The sequence below is a fragment of the Nycticebus coucang genome, chromosome 3, assembly GCF_027406575.1.
Source record: "Nycticebus coucang isolate mNycCou1 chromosome 3, mNycCou1.pri, whole genome shotgun sequence".
In the NCBI taxonomy this organism is placed as follows: Eukaryota; Metazoa; Chordata; class Mammalia; order Primates; family Lorisidae; genus Nycticebus; species Nycticebus coucang.
In genome coordinates, this window is record NC_069782.1 from 125495508 (window position 1) to 125516080 (window position 20573).

Consider the following 20573-nt stretch of genomic DNA (forward strand, 5'->3'; position numbering starts at 1 on the left):
GTGCAGATGGGAGTGAGAAATAGGTAGGGCATCAGGGGAGGGAAGTAAAGAAAGTACACATTGCTTTACTTTTCAGTTTGGGAAAATCAGAGTTAGAATGTTCAAACTGGGTAGATGTATCCTTAGAGACAGAGCAAGTCCAACTCCAAGTAATACATGAGGAAACGAGACCAAATGTGTTGTTCAACCTGCCTAACGTCACCCACAACTTGGCAGCAGCCCTGGGTCTGGGAACCAGAGCTGCTGGCTTACATCAGCTCTTTTCTTACAACGCTGGGCTACCCTCTGTGAAGGACTGAACATCTTCCAGCCTGACCAAGAAAGTGCCAATGATATTCTTGGTTCCAAAGCTGAGGACAATTTCCTATTATAGACAAAGAAAAGCCACAGACATTTTTTAGGTTCATAAGAATGGCCATTTTACTTTTCATTTTATTACAAAACAAATTCTTGTGCATCATAGCCGAAATAAATGACAGAAATACTGAACCTTGCTAGTTTAATAGAAACAATTTGAAATAAAGATTCTAAGCAATCGATTGTAAGTAGAATTAAAATAAGCAATCCAAAATACAAATCACACCTTATTTTAAAGGCTTATTCGTATGCATATTTCAATCCAGCTTCACAACCCCTGTGTGGGGTAGGAAGATGAGAATTGCTCTTTACAAGTACAGAATTGAGGCCCTGAGTGCTCAACAGTCTGCCCTGGAGCTGACACCTACAGGTATCAAAGCCAAGGCCACAGCTGAGTTTTCAGTAAATCTAGTGTTCTATCTGATGTGTGAGAGACAAGTGTAAGCATCAGGATCACTGGGCATGTCTGCTTAAAAATAGATCTGCTAGTCAAGGTGACTAGACCCAGGCAACTTGGCACAAACTTGAATTTCACAAGGCCCTTTGAAGAGCAAGTGTTGACACGTGACAAAGTTTTTTTTTATAGAACCCATTCTTGATTATTCGGGGAAAAGGGGCACATTTCTGAGAACTCACAAGCTCTTTGTGAGAAAGGAATGTTTTCTAGGATATCAGTGTGGCTCATGGAGCTGGTGGATGGGCCCCAAGATGCCCTGGACCCAGGCTTTCCCACCAGGAGGCCTGGCCTGCTCAGGGGCAGTAGCTGTGTATGCAGGAACCAGCAATCTGGAAGCATCTTCAGGGGAGTGAAGGTGGAGGCCTGGCCACAGCCAGCAGAAGCTACCCATGGGCTTCCCTTAGATGGAAGGCATGTTGCCATTTGGCCCATTCCTTTAGTCCTGTCTTTATCTGCCTGGGTCCTTTTGATCTCTCTTCCTACCAGTTTTTTCACATGACAGTCCAAGGACTTGGGCCTTTTCTCCATTCCCCCAGAATGGATACAGCCCTCATTTCTGATAATCTCTTGGAGCAACTCTTGCTTTCCCTTGCCCATCATTTCTTTCAACACACACACGCACACACACTCACACACACAGCCTGTTGCAGAACTGGCTTCCTTAAACACTCTCTGATCACAGACACAGTGGGAGCAATGAATGATGTGTCTTTGAGGCCAGGTGGGTGCTGGGATATCTGACACATGCTAGGAAGGGAGTTTACCCAAAGTCACAAAGGAAATGTAATTAGTATTAAGGATGAAACAGGGGAACAGCAGAAAGGGGGAAAGGTGTGAAAAAAGGAAGAAGAGCTGCCTGCACATAGTTGGGGGACTATGGGCTTGGGGCCACAGTGGCCTCTGGATCCTTGAATGTGGCCTTTTAACTGAATCCAAATTTTACAGAACAAATCCTTTTATTAAAGGGGTGATGCAGAGAAATATGAAGCTTTTCTTGTCTTCCTTGGTACTGATAAAAGAACAACCATGAAATCAGAAGGCCGCAGGTTCCCCACCTCTACCTGCTGGGGCAAACTGATTACCGTTTGCCTGCCGTGCTCAGTGGGCCCAACACCACCTGGGCCTGTTTCAGCCCCAGGCCTGCTCCTGGCCTGAACCACATCACTCTAGGCTCAGTCTGGGTATAAGCCACCACAGCCCCCTCCTCCTCTCCATTTCTACAGTAGGGCGGTAAGGGTCACGCATGGGCTCCTCTCTTGCTGCCACGGTCTTCACATATATGTGGGCTTCTTGTGCTCCCATGGTATTCATCTCACGTGTGGGTGATCGCCTAGGATTCTTGAGAAAACAAATATGGTTTTTAAAAATATAGTTCAGACTTCTGCTATAGGTCAAGATGGAATAATAGCAATCACGTTTACCCTCCCACCTGAAACAACAAAAAATCAGACAAAACATTTGAAATAATAGTTTTTAAGATACTGGACAACGGGCAGGCAAGGACGATCATCCTTGAGAAAGAGAAAACAAATAAGGAGAGGCCAACAATTGCCTGCGCTTACAGCCTAGGCAGGGTTCTCAGGCGTTCACCTCCCTTTCGTTTGTTGTTGACGTGGTATCTCTTTACCTATGGATACAGATCATCTGGCTTTTCTATACAGACAGTGATATCATCTGCAGACATTGACGATTTCATTTCTTCCTTTTCAGTCTTATGCTTTCCATTTCTTTTTCTCATCCTACTACACTGACTAGGACCTCAAGTACAATGTTGAATAGAGTGGTATTAGTGAACATCCTTGTTTTATTTCTGATCTTAAAGAGATCAGTGATAAAAATACACTAAGAGTCTCTCCTGTGCTTGAACTTCACTTGATCATCTTCCCACATGTGTTCACACAGTACTTCTTTCATCCATGAAAGGCTTTAAAACTCTTAGCTTGTTTACTGTGTGAATGCTATACAGAGATCATAACCAAGAGTTCTCACCTCAGGTATCTTGGGATTATTATCAATTTCTGAAATTTCACATGGTCTTTCACTTTCCTAAATTGTTTTTTGAAAGAAAGAAAGAGGGGAGGAGAGGGGAGAGTGACACTGTGATCAGTGTTGTGCACATTAGAACAACAAAAACAAAATAAATATATAAACAGCTAGTAACTCCGCCTACCCCACAAAGAGCCCAAAAGAAAACCAAGAAACATCATTGTGAGTTACTTCAAAATAATCCAGGGCATGAGTAGAAATAAAACAAGATTGGCCATGAGTTGATAATTAGGTTCATTATAATAGTCTCTCTATTTTAGTATATAATTTATTTATTTATTTATTTATTTTGAGACAGAGCCTCAAGCTGTTGCCCTGGGTAGAGTACCATGGCATCACAACTCACAGCAACTTCCAACTCCTGGGCTTAAGTGATTATCTTCCCTCAGCCTCTCAAGTAGCTGGGACTACAGGCGCCTGCCCCACCCCCAGCTATATTTGTTTGTAGTTGTCATTGTTGTTTAGCAGGCCCGGGCTGGATTTGAATCCACCAGCTCTGGTGTATGTGGCTGGCACCTTAGCCACTTGAGCTATAGGCACCGAGCCTATTTTAGTATATATTTTAAATTATCCATAATAGAAAGGTTTTCTTTTAAAAAAAAAATCAATGCTACAGCTCTATCATCCAGAAATATGATTTAATTGGGTTTTGGTGATTGGTATTTTTTTAACCTTTTCAATGAGTTTAAAGTGCACTAAAGGCTGAGAAACTATTCCTGCCCACCGTATACTTCTCAATGTGTTTAAAGTTTATAACTTGTGAACTTTTACATATGATATGATGAAAAGATGTTCATTGTTCCTGATCTCATTTCGTCTACAACTTTGCCTACCTGTTAAAATAGAGAGGGTGGCTTTTACAACTCCTGTTTTGGAGTTGAACTAATCAAGGCATAGAAAATGCTAAGCCACTTGTAAACCAGGATCATGTAAATCATAAAGTGGCAGAGTCAGAATTAGAACCTTAATTATCTACCTTTCCATTCATGCTGACCAGTGCGAGAACAACCAGGAATGCTCATAAATAGAGAATGGAATTAGAACCCAGAGTCCACATGACATGGCTGAACGCTGGAACCTTGGATGCTGTGGAACCTTGTTGGATATTGGTCTTGATGGCCCTTGAATTCTGAGCATGGTCCCTGGAACAATCTGGCATTTGGGGGGATAGGACCTGAGGGTGGGACGAATGTAGATTCCCTGTGAACTGTCATGCTCAGATGTGGGAAAAAGACAAAGACAAATAGGCCACATATCCCTAGTGTAGACCCCTCAGCACCTTTTTGTCTCCTGTCTGTCCTAACATTATTTTCATCCTCCCTTTGTGAAGCTTCTGAATGAGGGTTGTATGCCAAATCGGCATGGGGCCTGATGTCACATTTGAGATGAAAATTATGTCACAGAAACATCTACTGTCTTGTCCTCAGGAAATAGACATGGGCTCTGAACTCTTATACCCTCAACCTAAAAGCCAGTTCGCTGAAATACTGATCCCTGCTTACACACCCAGGCCCAAAGAAGCTGTTAATCACCTCCATGGATTCAGTGCTACTTCTTCTTCGGTGAATCCATGTGAATAGCAGAGCCACCAGCAGGGCTGTGGCCACTATGGATGGGATGCCTGCTGCTAATCCGAGAGATGGCCCACAGTCCTGGCATAGAGAGAAAAGCACACAGTCAGGGGAGCCCAGATTCTTTAAGAATAAAGAAAAAATTCTAGAATATATTGAATCCATTTTACACTGACCCTAAATGTCATATAAAATCAAATGGGCAATGAAATAATGTGAAAAAATGCTGGTAATATACATGACAAGTGAGTTATTTCCATGGGATTTTATTTACGTAGTTCAAATCAGTTGGAAAGGGTGATAATCCAGTGGAAAATGGGCAAGTGATATGAACAGGCATTCTTAGGAATAGATGTACACATGTCTCTTCAACATAGGAAAAACTGAGAGACAATTCAGAACAACAGTAAGATACTATTTTCACCTACCAGTTTGGCAAGAAGTTAAAGCTTTTATTATTAATATTTACCATACCACGTTGATGTGAATTTTTAAAAATTTCTTACTCTACATGCATTAATCAAGTGATTTTCAAATTCCTACTTTGTTTTGATCTGAGTGGGAAAAGCCATGCTTGAAGCCACAAACATTTTCAGATTTTCAGATTATCTGGGGATTTTGAAAAGAATCTGCAGAATTCCTCATATGAATGTGTAACTCATATAATACTGGATTCTCCTTCACACTTGGGGTGTGTGTGATTTTACTGAAAGCTAATAAAAGTATATGAATCATAAATATATAGGTTGATGACATCACATGAGGAACACACCCATGTAACCAACACCCAGATCAAGAAACAGAACATCACCAGCACTCCAGGGCCCCTCAGATACCCTCAGGCTCCCCTGAGTGACCACTACCCTGCAAGCCAGCTGTGTCTGGTTTTCAACATCATGTAGATGTCCATAAGGTTATGTGCTCTTTGGTGTCTGGCTTATTTTGCTCAACACTTTGTGAAAGCCTCTGTGATTTCACATGTTCTCACTTCTGAGCTAAGTTGGTCATAGAATAATAGTTGATCCTGGTTCTATGCTTGGCAACAGTTCACCTATCAAACTTTAATCCTCAAAACAAATGCACAAGATGGGTAGGGCATGATTAATGCCATTTTATAAATGATCAAACTAAGGCTCAGCATTTCGAGTGATATACTTACTGCTTCTTTCCCACCTGTAACAGGAGAGGAAGTCTGTGCAGAAAAAGAACAGGCATTGTAAAAGAACGAGAACTACAGAGCACACAATACTCACGCACAAGACAGGCCGTCCAAGGTCAGGCTGCAAGGCGTAAAGTTTACCTCGTCACAAAACTCTGTTAAGTACAACAACTGCCAAATAGAACCTTACTTGATTGCTTCCCAGCTAGAAATTAGAATAAAATTTGGCTACCAGGAGAATTTGGAAATTCAGGTGACATCTTCATTATTCACCCTGTGGGTTTTCCATTCTGTCTTCGGATTACATAAATTTACTTGCAGTGGCTTTGACAGAAAGAAAGGGAGGGGGCTGTAATTGCAGCCATGTTTTCCGAATTCCTATCTCCCTGCCAGCGCCACTGGGGTGGCCTATAAAACCGCGCGACCCAGCAGCTGCCAACATCACGATGGCCTGTAAATGAGCCAATCCCAGTTGGGGTGCCACCTGGGGCCCCATGGGCAAAAGGCTACAGCATGAGCTAATGACCCTCATGGTGTCTGGTGACAAAGGAATTTCTACCTTCCCTAAATCAGACAACCTTTTCAAATGAGTAGGGGCCATCCATGGAGCAGCTGGCATAGTGTACGAAGAACTGAGGTATAAGCTCTCCCTAGAGTTCCCCAGAGGCCACCCTTACAGTGCACCCACGGTGAAGTTCCTCACTCCCTGCTACCACCCCAATGTGCACACCCAAGGTAACATCTGCCTGGACTTCTGAAGGACAAGTGGTCTGCCCTGTGTGATGTCAGAACCATCCTGCTTTCTATTCAGAGTCTGCTAGGAGAACCCAACATTGATGGCATTTGAATAAATGTGCTGCCAAGCTCTGGAAAAACCCCACAGCTTTTAAGAAGTACCTGCAAGAAACCTACTCAAAGTAGGTATCCAGCCAGCAGCCCTGACCTGGGGTATCCAGCCTCTCTCTACATTGTGTTTTTATTTTTTCCTTCAGTGTTCTGTCCTTTCCTTGATTTCTGCATAGGACTCTGTATCTCGAACCGTGGAGGTATTTTTGTTTTGTTTGTTTTTTATATTAGTCTCTGGTTGAGCCCTTGTGATGTATATTAAATACATTCTGGTTGGGGTTTTTGTAGGAGTTGCTGTCTTGAAGTCATTAAAAAATAAAGAAAGAAAAAAGATAAAGGAGGGGGATTAACTCTTCAGGATGTAAGGGCCCCAGGGCAGGTGGGAAGCTGGCTTCTCCCACGCCGCATGGCCTTGGCCTTCTGCCTATGCTCGTCTCTGCGTATTTGCTTTCTCTCTCAGTCTCTCTCTCTCCCCCCACCACCCAGATGGATTTTTATGCCCTCGTGAACACCTGTTAATTGTGCCAGCTAACCCTGTGGAGCATTTAGTATAAGCCAGGCTATTGAGCACTTTACCTGAATCAACTCATTTCTTTTTCTCAACACTGTTGAAAGCCTCTGTGATTTTGCACGTTCTAACTTTCAAGCTAAGTTGGTCCTAAGAATAATTGTTAAAGAAAAAGCAAACTAAGACTTTACTAATCCCCATTTTACAGCTGAGAAGAGGGAGGCAGAGAAAGGAATTATAGTGTGCAAGGTCACACAGCCCTAAGTGGCAGACTCCAAGCCAGTGTCTCACACTGGGTGCAGCAGGGTCTGACTTGCAGAGGTAGCCCTGTTCCAAACCCCCTGCAGGAAGCTCTGATCCAGTATCCACCTCTCCCCTACTCCCCAGGGCACTGGCATTCCCAGTCCACTCAGGTGCATTGAAGGGGAAGTTATGCTGTGGGAACGTGGCTGCCAAGTAGGATGACCAACCAACCCCATTTCAAAGAAAGGCTGTGGGATGTAGGGCATTTGGTCTGAGGGCAGATAATCCCAAGAAAACTAGGATGGTTCACTGCCCTACACAGGTTCAGAAGGGAAAGGGACAGTTCTTACAATGAGAAATGAGCTGTTAATTAAGAAGCTACTCTAAAAGGCGATGGCTGGCCTCCTAAGGGCCTTGCACCCACCCTACTTGCCCCCACTGTCCCAAGCAGTGGCTTCTTGTTCTTTGTGTCACCTTGATATGATAGGCCAAGCCAGGATCGGACAGAACCTGGGGTCTCTACAGACTTGCTCTAGCAGGTAGGGGGAAACTTCTAGCAATAACCAAAGAAAAGGCAAGGAGAGGCAGGATGGGGGAATCTGCAGACACCAGGAAGAGGCTGAAGCAGGGAAGCAGAGAAAGTTTTGTGGAGGTTCAGATGGTCAGGCCCACCAAGGGGATGGGGCAGATACCAGGGGATTTTGGACAGATGTCCAGGGCAGTCAGTGGTGGGCACAAGAAGTCTGACAATAAGTCAGACCTTGATTATTCAAGGTTCTAACTTCCTGCTACTCTGCAATATTTTTAACCATTTTTTTTTTTTATTGTTGGGGATTCATTGAGGGTACAATAAGCCAGGTTACACTGATTGCAATTGTTAGGTAAAGTCCCTCTTGCAATCATGTCTTGCCCCCATAAAGTGTGACACACACCAAGGCCCCACCCACCTCCCTTCGTCCCTCTTTCTGCTTTTCCTCCCCCCCCCGCATAACCTTAATTGTCATTAATTGTCCTCATATCAAAATTGAGTACATAGGATTCATGCTTCTCCATTCTTGTGATGCTTTACTAAGAATAATGTCTTCCACTTCAATCCAGGTTAATACAAAGGATGTAAAGTCTCCATTTTTTTTTTAATAGCTGAATACTATTCCATGGTATACATATACCACAGTTTGTTAATCCATTCCTGGGTTGGTGGGCATTTAGGCTGTTTCCACATTTTGGCGATTGTAAATTGAGCTGCAATAAAGAGTCTAGTACAAGTGTCCTTATGATAAAAGGATCTTTTTCCTTCTGGGTAGATGCCCACAGTAATGGGATTGCAGGATCAAATGGGAAGTTTAGCTTGAGTGCTTTGAGGTTTCTCCATATTTCCTTCCAGAAAGGTTGTACTAGTTTGCAGTCCCACCAGCAGTGTAAAAGTGTTCCCTTCTCTCCACATCCACGCCAGCATCTGCAGTTTTGAGATTTTGTGATGTGGGCCATTTTCACTGGGGTTAGATGATATCTCAGGGTTGTTTTGATTTGCATTTCTCTAATATATAGAGATGATGAACATTTTTTCATGTGTTTGTTAGCCTTTCGTCTGTCATCTTTAGAGAAAGTTCTATTCATGTCTCTTGCCCATTGATATATGGGATTGTTGGCTTTTTTCATGTGGATTAATTTGAGTTCTCTATAGATCCTAGTTATCAAGCTTTTGTCTGATTGAAAATATGCAAATATCCTTTCCCATTGTGTAGGTTGTCTCTTTGCTTTGGTTATTGTCTTCTTAGCTGTACAGAAGCTTTTCAGTTTAATGAAGTCCCATTTGTTTATTTTTGTTGTTGTTGCAATTGCCATGGCAGTCTTCTTCATGAAGTCTTTCCCCAGGCCAATATCTTCCAGTGTTTTTCCTATGCTTTCTTTGAGGATTTTTATTGTTTCATGCCTTAAATTTAAGTCCTTTATCCATCTTGAATCAATTTTTGTGAGTGGGGAAAGGTGTGGGTCCAGTTTCAGTCTTTTACATGTAGACATCCAGTTCTCCCAACACCATTTATTGAATAGGGAGTCTTTCCCCCGAGGTATGTTCTTGTTTGGTTTATCAAAGATTAGGTGGTTGTAAAATGTTAGTTTCATTTCTTGGTTTTCAATTCGATTCCAAGTGTCTATGTCTCTGTTTTTGTGCCAGTACCATGCTGTCTTGAGCACTATGGCTTTGTAGTACAGACTAAAATCTGGTATGCTGATGCCCCCAGCTTTATTTTTATTACTAAGAACTGCCTTAGCTATACGGGTTTTTTTCCAGTTCCGTACAAAATGCAGAATCATTTTCTCCAAATCTTGAAAGTACGATGTTGGTATTTTGATAGGAATGGCATTGAATAGGTAGATTGCTTTGGGAAGTATAGACATTTTAACAATGTTGATTCTTCCCATCCATGAGCATGGTATGTTCTTCCATTTGTTAATATCCTCTGCTATTTCCTTTCTGAGGATTTCATAGTTTTCTTTATAGAGGTCCTTCACCTCCTTCGTTAGGTATATTCCTAGGTATTTCATCTTCTTTGAAACTATGGTGAAGGGAGTTGTGTCCTTAATTAGCTTCTCATCTTGACTGTTATTGGTGTACACAAAGGCTACTGACTTGTGGACATTGATTTTATATCCTGAAACATTACTGTATTTTTTGATGACTTCTAGGAGTCTTATAGTTGAGTCTTTGGGGTTCTCTAAGTATAAGATCATGTCATCAGCAAAGAGGGAGAGTTTGACCTCCTCTGCTCCCATTTGGATTCCCTTTATTTCCTTGTCTTGTCTAACTGTATTGGCTAGAACTTCCAGCACCAAGTTGAATAGTAAAGGTGACAGAGGACAACCTTGTCTGGTTCCAGTTCTAAGAGGAAAAGCTTTCAGTTTTACTCCATTCAGTAAAATACTAGCTGTGGGTTTGTCATAGATAGCTTCAATCAGTTTTAGAAATGTGCCACCTATGCCTATACTCTTCAGTGTTCTAATTAGAAAAGGATGCTGGATTTTATCAAATGCTTTTTCTGCGTCTATTGAGAGGATCATGTGATCTTTATTTTTGCCTCTGTTAATATGGTGGATAATATTTATGGACTTGCATATGTTAAACCAGCCTTGCATCCCTGGGATGAAGCCTACTTGATCATGATGAATGACTTTTTTGATGATAAGCTGTAATCTATTGGCTAAGATTTTGTTGAGAATTTTTGCATCTATATTCATGAGTGAGATTGGCTTAAAATTCTCCTTTTTGTTTGGGTCTTTTCCTGGTTTTGGTATCAGGGTGATGTTTGCTTCATAGAATGTGTTGGGGAAGATTCCTTCTTCCTCAATTTTTTGGAATAATTTCTGCAGTACAGGAATAAGCTCTTCCTTGAAGGTTTGATAGAATTCTGGAGTGAAGCCATCTGGACCAGGGCATTTTTGGGTTGGAAGATTTTTTATTGTTTCTTTGATCTCGGTGCTTGAAATTGGTCTGTTCAGGAGCTCCATTTCTTCCTGGCTAAGTCTAGGGAGAGGGTGTGATTCCAAATATCAATCCATTTCCTTCACATTGTCAAATTTCTGGGCATAGAGTTTCTGGTAGTATTCGGAGATGATCTCTTGTATCTCTGTGGGATCAGTTGTTATTTCCCCTTTATCATTTCTGATTGAGGTTATTAGAGATTTTACTTTTCTATTTCTCGTTAGTCTGGCCAATGGTTTATCTATTTTATTTATTTTTTCAAAAAACCAACACCTTGTTTCATTAATTTTCTGAATAATTCTTTTGTTTTCAATTTCATTGATCTCTGATTTGATTTTGGATATTTCTTTTCTTCTACTGAGTTTAGGCTTCGATTGTTCTCCTTTTTCCATTTCGATAAGATGGCTTGTGAGATTGTTGATGCGTTCTCCTTCTGTTTTTCGAATGTAGGCATCTAAAGCAATGAATTGTCCTCTCAAAACTGCTTTTGCATTATCCCACAGGTTTTGGTAGCTTGTGTCTTCATTGTTGTTATGCTCAAGGAAGTTAATGATTTCCTGTTTTATTTCTTCCTGCACCCATCTGTTATTCAACAGAAGATTGTTTAATTTCCATGCCTTTAGGTGGGGTCGAGGGTTTTGGTTAGAGTTGAGTTCCACCTTTAGTGCCTTATGGTCTGAGAAGATACAAGGTAAAATTTCAATTCTTTTGATTCTGTTGATTTTTTTTTGTGTCCCAGGATATGATCAATTTTGGAGAATGTTCCATGGGGTGATGAGAAGAAGGTATATTCTTTATCTTTGGGATGGAGTGTTCTATATGCGTCTATCAAGCACAGTTGTTCTAGGGTCTCATTTAAATCTCTTATATCTTTGTTTAATTTCTGTTTAGAGGATCTGTCCAGCTCTGTAAGAGGAGTGTTAAAGTCCCCTGTTATTATGGTAGTATCAGATATCATATTGCTCAGACTGAGTAAGGTCTGTTTCAAGAATCTGGGAGCATTTAAATTGGGTGCATAAATATTTAGAATTGAAACATCTTCTTGTTGTATTTTTCCCTTGACCAATATAAAGTGACCATCTTTGTCTTTTTTGACTTTAGTTGCTTTAAATCCACATGTATCTGAAAATAAGATTGCAACTCCTCTTTTCTTATGAATTCCATTTGCCTGAAAAATTGTCTTCCAACCCTTGACTCGGAGCTTTAATTTGTCTTTTGAAGCTAGGTGTGTTTCTTGCAGAGACAGCAAATGGATGGCTTGTGTTTTTTAATCCAGTCAGCCAATCTATGTCTCTTCAGTGGGGAATTCAAGCCATTAACATTTATTGAGATAATTGATAAGTGTGGTAGTATTCTATTTATCTTATTTTGTGAGAGTCCATTGCTTAGTTTTATCTTTTGCATCAGTGTGGAGGTTAGGTTCTGTCCTTTGATTTCTGAGTTCTTACTTTGCTGCTGATCCATTGTGGTGGTCAGTGTGCAGAACAGGTTGAAGTATTTCCTGTAGAGCTGGTCTTGTTGTGGCGAATTTTCTCAATGTTTATATATCTGTAAATGATTTGATTTCTCTGTCAATTTTTAAGCTTAGCTTAGCAGGGTACAGAATTCTGGGCTGGAAATTGTTCTGTTTAAGTAAATTAAAGGTAGATGACCATTGTCTTCTTGCTTGGAAAGTTTCATTAGAGAAGTCTGCGGTCACTCTGATGGATTTGCCCCTGTAGGTCAACTGGTGCTTACTCCTGGCAGCTTGCAGAATCTTTTCTTTTGTCTTGACTTTGGACAGGTTCATCACAATGTGTCTTGGAGAAGCTTGGTTAGAGTTGAGGCGACCTGGGGTCCGATATCCCTCTGAAAGCAGTGTGTCAGAATCTTTGGTGATATTTGGGAAATTTTCTTTTATAATATTCTCTAGTATGGCTTCCATTCCTCTGGGGCATTCTTCTTCCCCTTCTGGGATTCCTATAACTCGTATGTTGGAACGCTTCATAAAGTCCCATAATTCTGACAGTGAACATTCTGCTTTCTCTCTCTTCTTTTCTGCCTTTTTTACTATCTGAGTTATCTCAAGAACTTTGTCTTCTACCTCTGAAATTCTTTCTTCTGCATGGTCTAACCTGTTGCTGATACTTTCCATTGCATCTTTAAGTTCCCTAATTGACTGTTTTAGTTCCTTCAGCTCTGCTATATCCTTTTTATATTCTTCATATCGTTCATCTCTTACTTGATTCTGTTTTTGGATTTCCTTTTGGTTATTTTCCACTTTATTAGCAGTTTCCTTCATTGTTTCCATCATTTCTTTCATTGTTTTCATCATGTGTATTCTAAATTCCCTTTCTGTCATTCCTAACATTTCTTTACAGGTGGAATCCTCTGCAGTAGCTACCTCATGGTCTCTTGGCGGGGTTGTTCTGGACTGGTTCTTCATGTTGCCTGGAGTTTTCTGCTGATTCTTCCTCATGAGTGATTTCTTTTATCTGTTTCCTTGCCCTAATTTTCCTTTCACTTCCTCTTACTCTTTAAGTTCTCGTGCCTGTGGACTAAGGGTTCGATGAGTCCTTTTGGTACAGGACCAGAAGGGTGAGAAGGTTGAAGAGCAAGAAAGGGATGAAAGAAAGGAGGACCGAGTGAAAAGAAAAAAAGAATAGAGAAAGGAGAGGGGATGGGTAAAAGGACTATTGACAAAAAGAAGAGAGGCACAGAAATAGGGAGACAGAGCAATACAGGTGTACAGTAGGGTACTTTGACACAACCTTAAAAAAAAACCACCTTCTGGGGGTGCCCAGTTGGGTGGTTCCCTTGAGGTCAGCAGCTCTTTGCTAACCTGATAAGACACAGTACCCCACCTCCACCAAATAGAGAGGAAAGACAAAAATGCTATAAATCAAACCAAAACAAGCAAACAGAAAACTTTACGGGATAAAATTGGGTGAAAAACCAAAGAATAGCGGTAGAAACACTAGCAAAAATGAAGTTCTAGTCATTAAAAAAGGCAGCAATGGGAAGTTATAATTAAACTAGAAAAATTGAGGAAGAAAAAAGATCTGTACAGAAAAGGTTGAAATTAAAAAACAAAACCTCATCAACAACATCAAAGTAAACAAAAAAACAACCAAACCAAAAAAAAAAAACAACCAGAAACAAAGCAGTATGTATATGTTGTTGAATATTGTCTGGGCAACACGTGGTCTTCTGGGGTATGAGATGTTAATCACAGTTCTGATACTACTGGAGGCAGCTGATTTCTCAAACCCCAGCAGGTAGACACCCTAAATCTCTCTTCAGCCCACTTAAAATGCACTTTGAACTTGTAAACTTGCTGAGCAGAAGCTTTCCCAGGAAAGTGCTTGTCGCTGGAATCACTGCTGAAGTGGCTATCCACTTACCCAGTGTGCCAAAACCAGTCTCACTCTGCCACTGAGGGTTAGGGCTGCAAGGCGGCTCAGACCCCACCCTTAGGCTACTCGGTGCTGGGTTACCAGCTCCCACCTGATTCTAGCTCTGCGACCCTGAGGGCGGAGCTTGCCGGGGCAGATGGCTCACAATGGCTCCCTGTGGCCCACAGCCAAACACTATTAGCTCCGTCTGGCTCAGCGGCTCAGACTGGGACCCTAGACAACGGCCAAAGTTCTCCGCATTCCTGCTCAGGCTCTCCCCAAGGCAGCTGAGTGCCAAGTCCAAAGACACCAAAACAGTTCACAGGTAAGGCCTTTCCGGTTTGCAGTCTCGCTGCTACTGAACTTACAGTTGCGGGCAGGTTTAGACCGATTGAACACACGCAACCACTTGCCGGTTTTCCACTGTTTTAGTCCTCCTCTTGGGGTTCAGAAGTCTCTCACTGACTCTCTGTATCCTCGCAGGGGCGATGATAGGCAGATCCCACCAGCCAGAGATGCCTGGAGTCCTATCGCCCCGGACTCATGGTGCCCAGATGCAAGGAAGCTGTTACTCGGCCGCCATCTTGCTCTCCTCCCCCCCATTTTTTTTTTTTTAATCTCACGACACACTTGAACTTATAGTTCAACTTTCATGGCACTCTTAAATTATGTTGATCAAAAAAAAGAGCCAAAAAAAAAAAAAAAGAATATACTTACTGTGCTTTGAACTTGTTTTGAAAATAATTTAATTAATGATCTTTTAAAAATCTGAGTGGCACGGGAAACACCTGTGGCTCAAAGGAGTAGGGTGCCAGCCCCATATGCCAGAGGTGGTGGGTTCAAACCCAGCCCCAGCCAAAAATTGCAAAAAAAAAAAACAAAAAATTTGCGTGGCACACCTAAGATCCTCTCAGGGCACACCAGTGTATGCGGCACACCAAGTGAAAATCACTGCTCCAGAACTATGCCTCCACGTTTCACTAAAATAAACATAGTTCTTTGCATAATCATATTACCTTTCAGAAATAATTTGCACAGCCAAACACACTAAAAAAACTGGGCCAGAAAAATACCTTGCTAAATCATAGCAGCACTATTGGTTAGAAACAACCCCAGCTGTTTGTCCACGCAACGAGAACAGAAGATGGAAGATGAATTGTGGATGGAAACTACATCATCAACTGAAAATCTCTGGTTTTACTTGCAATTAAATACCATAATCAAGAGCCATAAAATGTTGATTTTTGTTGACCCAATCATTCCCTTCTAGAGTATTTACTAGCGAAATAGCCTTAAATGTAGATGAGGATTATCTGTAATGACATTTATCGCAAAATTATTCCTAATTATAATTAAAGCAATAATGCACTGGAAGAAATACTATGTGACCACCCTCAGTTATGGTTGTAAAGGTTGGTGAAAACATTTATGTTATAAATTATATGTAAGGTAAGAACACAATGGTATAAAAACAACAAAATCCAAATTTGTGTGAAGTCAAACAGGATAGAAAGGGGTTACACCAGTGTTTTCTGCTGATGGGGATTTAGGGGCTTTTTCGTCTTTTCTATTTTCCTTTTCCTGTAAGTTTTATAATTGAAAAACATTTCTCTTAGCTCCCCCCAGCTATTCCTAAGTGCCCTTGAAAGGCAGTGTAACTGATCCCCATGTGAGAGGCTTATGTGCTGACTTACCTGGTGAGCAGGGACTGGGACTGCTGTACTCACCGTGTTCCCCGGCAGTGTGAAGTTCAGGGAAAAACTCTGCAAGAGAGAAGGAAACGTTCATGTTCCCGACTCTGCCCCCAAGCTCACTGGCCTGGTGATCCCAGGAGAATCACCTATCCCATTTCTCAACCAGTCCCAGTCTTCACCCCCCGTCTTGGCTCCAAAATAAGGAGGGGAACAAAGGAGACTGAAGCCCTGAGTCCTCCGTCAGCACCAAGCCCATCTTACTCTTCCTCTCCCTGGGTCCTCACCCCAGGCGGGCTAGAGGGGCCGCCAGTGAGGCTATTGCCTGAGAACCATTGTCCACAAGGCAGCAAAAACATTACTAGAAATTCAGCTGAAAATTATATTTTCCCCAGAACTCTTTTCAGTAACAGAACTAAGCGAATTTAGTTCTTTGTATTTTTCGCTAGGAGCAGAAAGTAAGACTGGCCAGGGGCATGGTCTAACGAGAACTCCTGACCCTCCGCTCACTTTCCAGGAGGGTTAACCAGAAAAGGCAAGGCCTTCGCTGAGTCCAAGGCAGGGATTCTAGATTGCTGGAGCTGAACTTTCCTTGCCCTCCTCCCACTCAGCAGCCAGTCTCACCTCCTCACCAAATGCAGAGTCAATATGTAAAGATCATGGGGCGGCGCCTATGGCGCAAAGGAGTAGGGCACCAGCCCCATATACCAGAGGTGGCGGGTTCAAACCCGGCCCCAGGCAAAAACTGCAAAAAAAAAAAAACATCATGAGCTCAGGGGGCACCAGACAGCCTGCCCAGGTGCCACCAAGCTGGGCCAGGCTTGCCCAGGGCCTGTGGTGGCTCCTTTCTCCGCCCTGTCCCCATCCTGTTTACCCCAGTTTGGCCTCATCCATGCCTCTTTCCAGGCTGCTCCTCTCCAAGTCCCTTCACCGCCTCCATGGGAACAGTGGGCGGACCCTGCTCCCACCCAGCTTCCTTGGGCAGAAGTGGTCTTCTGTCCACTTGCTGGACCTTCAGTCTCCTGAGTCCAGTTGTCCCTGATTAATACCCCCTGGCGGGGGCAGCCTCCCCAGACCCCGGAGCTCACTGTAGTCTACAGCCCCTCCTCCCCATCCACAGCCTCCCGAGCACAAGCTCTGTCATTCTAGAAGCAACGCGTTTGCTAGGTTTTAAAATTAAATGTTATCCAACCATAGGAAACTCACAAAGAACAAAAGAATCACAGTCTTTCACACCCAAATTACCTCACAGATCATCTGCCTTGAAACCCTCATTTTATAGAAGGGGAAACTGAGACCCAGAATCTTATCAGAAATTAGCTCATGGACAATGAGAACAGTTAGAGCCTACCTCTTAAATCAGGCCTCCCAAACGAGCTTCATCAAGACTCACATCCCACTTGAAAGATGACACAGTATAGGTGAGACTGATGAAGCACCTATTTCAGCTAATTTATTGGTGGATTAACAAATGAGAAAATCTCATGATCCAACGGCGTTTTAAGCCCTGACAGCGTGTACTTCCCCTAGAGCCTGCCCTAAAGAGTGTGTCCTTCGGTTCAGAGGGCCCTGCCCAGCTTGCTTCTGGTCACTCTGCTCACTTCTCTGTCTCTTAGCAATAGGGCACCCACATTCCAGAGATAAGGCTCAAGTTCACACAACTAATTTGCTGTCACCAGAACCTGAGTTTTCTGGTGATAACCTCTTTCCACCACTTCACAAGGCTCCCAAACAACTCCTATAGTGTCCTTGGATGAATCAGAGTCCCCAGACTTACAGCACAAAGCACCTGTCCTCCTGGGACAATGTAAGAACAAGAGGTACATCTAAGCCTCTTAGGTCAGGGTCCTCTTGCTCAAGAGATGTCACCATGCCCTTATGCTAACACCAACCAAGCCAACAGGTGCTACAAGGACACTGCGCTGAACACAGCTGCCCAGAGCCTTATCTCATCTGCAAGCCCTGGGCACTGATGTCAGCTGGCCCAAGACAAAGCTGCCTTTGGGAGGATGGCAGAAGCGGGAAGCAGCAACAAGTGGGCCATTGCATGCATTGTTTATCAACAGTTGGATGACGAAGATTTTGGCCAATTTCAGAAAAATGTTCATATTTTGTAGAAACACAGTACAGTGCTCTCATGGAGAGGAAAACATCACGTAAATTGGGGTGGAGAAGAATCTGAGGCAGTGCCCTTTAAAGATGCAGCTGGGTGGCGTGAGGCAACCCTGGGCTTGGAGCCACCTGATCTCAATTCAAGTTCAGGCTCAGCCACTTAGTAGCTATGTGGTCTACAATAAGTCACTCAGACTCTCTGGTCTCCATTTCCTCACAACAAATCTATTCTCCCAGGCTCAGTTTTCCCATCCTCAAAATGAGATGCTCTTAATTTGCCCAGCCCACTGCACAGGATAAGCCCAAGGAAACACTGGCATGTTGTGGTTCCTTCCAAACTGTAAAGTACTCTCAGTGTGTGGGGCTTCACATGGTATCATATTCTTCATGGCCTGACCAGCACAGAGCTACCTGGGAAGTTCCTGTGGGCTGGAACTGCAAACATGAATTAGCAACATTCAAAGTACCAGAATTTGATGCAATACACATTGCTTATTGCTAGTCTGAGTGGAATATAATATCTTCATAATGATCCCGAAGGCACTTTGGGATCCCAGTGGCTGCATATCCCTTGTGACAAGTGTGAAATTTGTGAGGGGATAACAACTCACTATTATTGAGTGTGTGCTGTGTGGACACTTTCACAACTTCCCTATGAAGGGAACTTTGTTACCCCCTACCTCACAGGTGTTTCTACAGTCAAGATAGATTTCCAAAGGTCACCAGCTTGTAAGTGGTAGAGATCAGGTTAGAACCCAGATCTTTCTAACTCCAAAGCCTGAATTCAACTCCCTTTAATAATCCTTTTTGTTAAGGATTCCACATAAAAGTGAGATCATGCAGTGTTTTTTCTTTATATCTGTATTTTATTTAGCATAATGTTCTCTAGAACTAAATAGGGCAAATGGCAGGGTCTCCTTTTTTAAAGCTAACATTCTATTGTGTCTATATACACCATGAATTCTTTATCCATTTGTCCACTGATGGACACCCAAGATATTTCCAGAATCCTTTAATAATGAAATTAGAGACGCCTGTACTGTCTTCCCTATTAACTTAGCAAACTTCACTTGATTGAGTCCCAACCACACATATGTCACAAGTCAATAAGAAAGGTGGGACAGCTCTTAGGAACAGCTATTAGGCAGCAATTAGGAATAGCTATTTTGCTAATACTGTAGCTGAAGGCATATTAAACAGATAAGAAGGATAAAAATCAGACCCTCTTCTCATCTCATGTGCAGCTTAAATCCCCCCTCCTGGAGTCATCTAGGAGTGAATAGCTAAAATATCTACTCTGTACCCTCATTGTATGTGGGGGTTTAAAACAAAACCTTAATATCAAAATAAAAGATGAGATCAGCAATAGATAAGAATTTTTAAAAATGATTAATATTTTGTATATAGGAAAATAATTAAAAGCCAAGCTCCTTGACTTTGATCGAATTGGAGACATGAGGTTTAGTAGCCTGGGAATTGTTTCTCTCTTCATAGAGAGAAATGCAGGTTAGGCTGGGAAGCGATGCCAGTCTCACTCACCATTTCTGACAGCTTCCCCAGAACCTTCTCCACACACTGTGCTCGGCAAGCTCCTTTCTCACTGGCTTGTGTCTCCCATCTGTATGAACACCAGCTGAGAGAGCTGGGGAGGCAGGGTGAGAGGTGGCTCCAAGAGAGCCCTGGCCAAGCCATGTATGGTCAGGGGAGTAGCCAAGTCCTCAGCCTGTCCCTCGAGAAAGATGAGCTCCTGCTCTGTGGCTACTGCGTATGGGCCGCGTCACCGCCCACTTTGCCTTCCTTTTCCAGGGTTTTACTTTCCATGCTGCTTCCTTGGCCACATCCCCATCTCAGCTGGCCTGAGAGCTTGGGGCTTCCGCAGCCTGTAGTGCTTCAGAAACAATGGGTTACACAAGGCTGAGGCTGACTACTCTGTCCATACTGACAGGGGTCCACATTAACCACATCCCTGACCAGGATGGAGTCAACACGTTACCAGGATCAACATCGAGGGTGCCTGGAGGAGGCTATGGGCCCCGTCCTCAGTTTGGGGCAGGGCTCCAGCTGCCACTGGGCATAGCAAGCTCACCGGTCAGCGAGCTGCCTGGGGGGCGTTCGGCCTCACCCCCTCTCTGTTTTCACATTTTGAGTGGGGAGCGTCCTGGAGCTGGAGGACGCCAAGGACACAGGCTGCTTTGTGTCTTACAATTACCCTGTTAGGAGTTTGCTTCTTTAAGACAGCGAATGAGTAGCCACAAACAACAGAATAAAACCAATAATTTGGTCATTTAAATAAAAATCACCATGAAATGAGCACACAGGGGTGTCAGGAGAAAGAGTGCTTTCGATGACTCGGAGGGGGATTTAAGCTGCATGTGAGATGAGAAGAGGACAGATCCGCAAGGGTTGAGGGCACAGCAGGTGCAAAGCGCCACAGGCTGGGTGTGCTCCCTGAGCCAGAGGAGGCGGCACAGCTGGAGGAACACAGACCAGGGAGTGGCCCAGCAGGGGCAGGGCATGGTAAGATTTTCATTATTAGAGCCACAGGAAACCTGTCCAGGGTTTTCAGTGGGAGAGAGGCATGTTCTGACAGCCGGCGACACAGATCACCTTGGTGTTCCTGAGGAGCCTGGATTGCAGAGGAAGAGAGTAGAAATAGATGCTGGCCACATTGTCCAAGCCAGCGATAAGGTGGAAACAGGAAGCAGTGGATGATGTGTGACTTATCGTG

At 43.1% G+C, this 20573-nt stretch overlaps 1 protein-coding gene and 1 pseudogene across 2 annotated transcripts; one reads left to right on the forward strand and one right to left on the reverse strand.

Annotated features, from left to right (window-relative positions):
* Positions 1-412: 412 nt before the first annotated feature.
* OPALIN (oligodendrocytic myelin paranodal and inner loop protein) lies at positions 413-19688 on the reverse strand. Of its 2 annotated transcripts, none has more exons than XM_053585941.1 (6): positions 19385-19688; positions 15770-15805; positions 5591-5623; positions 4393-4512; positions 2804-2860; positions 413-2152 (listed from the first exon to the last, which is right to left on the reverse strand). In XM_053585941.1, exons 1-6 carry the CDS (start codon positions 19535-19537, stop codon positions 1976-1978), a joined length of 576 nt encoding a protein of 191 aa, XP_053441916.1. In that variant the 5' UTR covers positions 19538-19688; the 3' UTR covers positions 413-1975. The 2 variants fall into 2 exon arrangements, with proteins under 2 accessions (XP_053441916.1, XP_053441915.1); XM_053585940.1 differs by having other exon boundaries at positions 15737-15805.
* LOC128582240 (ubiquitin-conjugating enzyme E2 C-like) lies at positions 5640-6532 on the forward strand (annotated as a pseudogene).
* Positions 19689-20573: the final 885 nt, after the last annotated feature.

What these genes read in the sequence shown, in the direction of transcription:
- OPALIN (XM_053585940.1), bottom strand. Translation starts at nt 19,537, where the DNA reads ATGGCTTGGCCAGGGCTCTCTTGGAGCCACCTCTCACCCTGCCTCCCC. An exon ending in TTACAGGTGGGAAAGAAGCA is followed by an intron (nt 4,513 to 5,590) that starts GTAAGTATATCA and finishes TCTCTATGCCAG; the next exon opens with GACTGTGGGCCATCTCTCGG. An exon ending in ATAATCCCAAGATACCTGAG is followed by an intron (nt 2,153 to 2,803) that starts GTGAGAACTCTT and finishes TGTTTTCTCAAG; the next exon opens with AATCCTAGGCGATCACCCAC.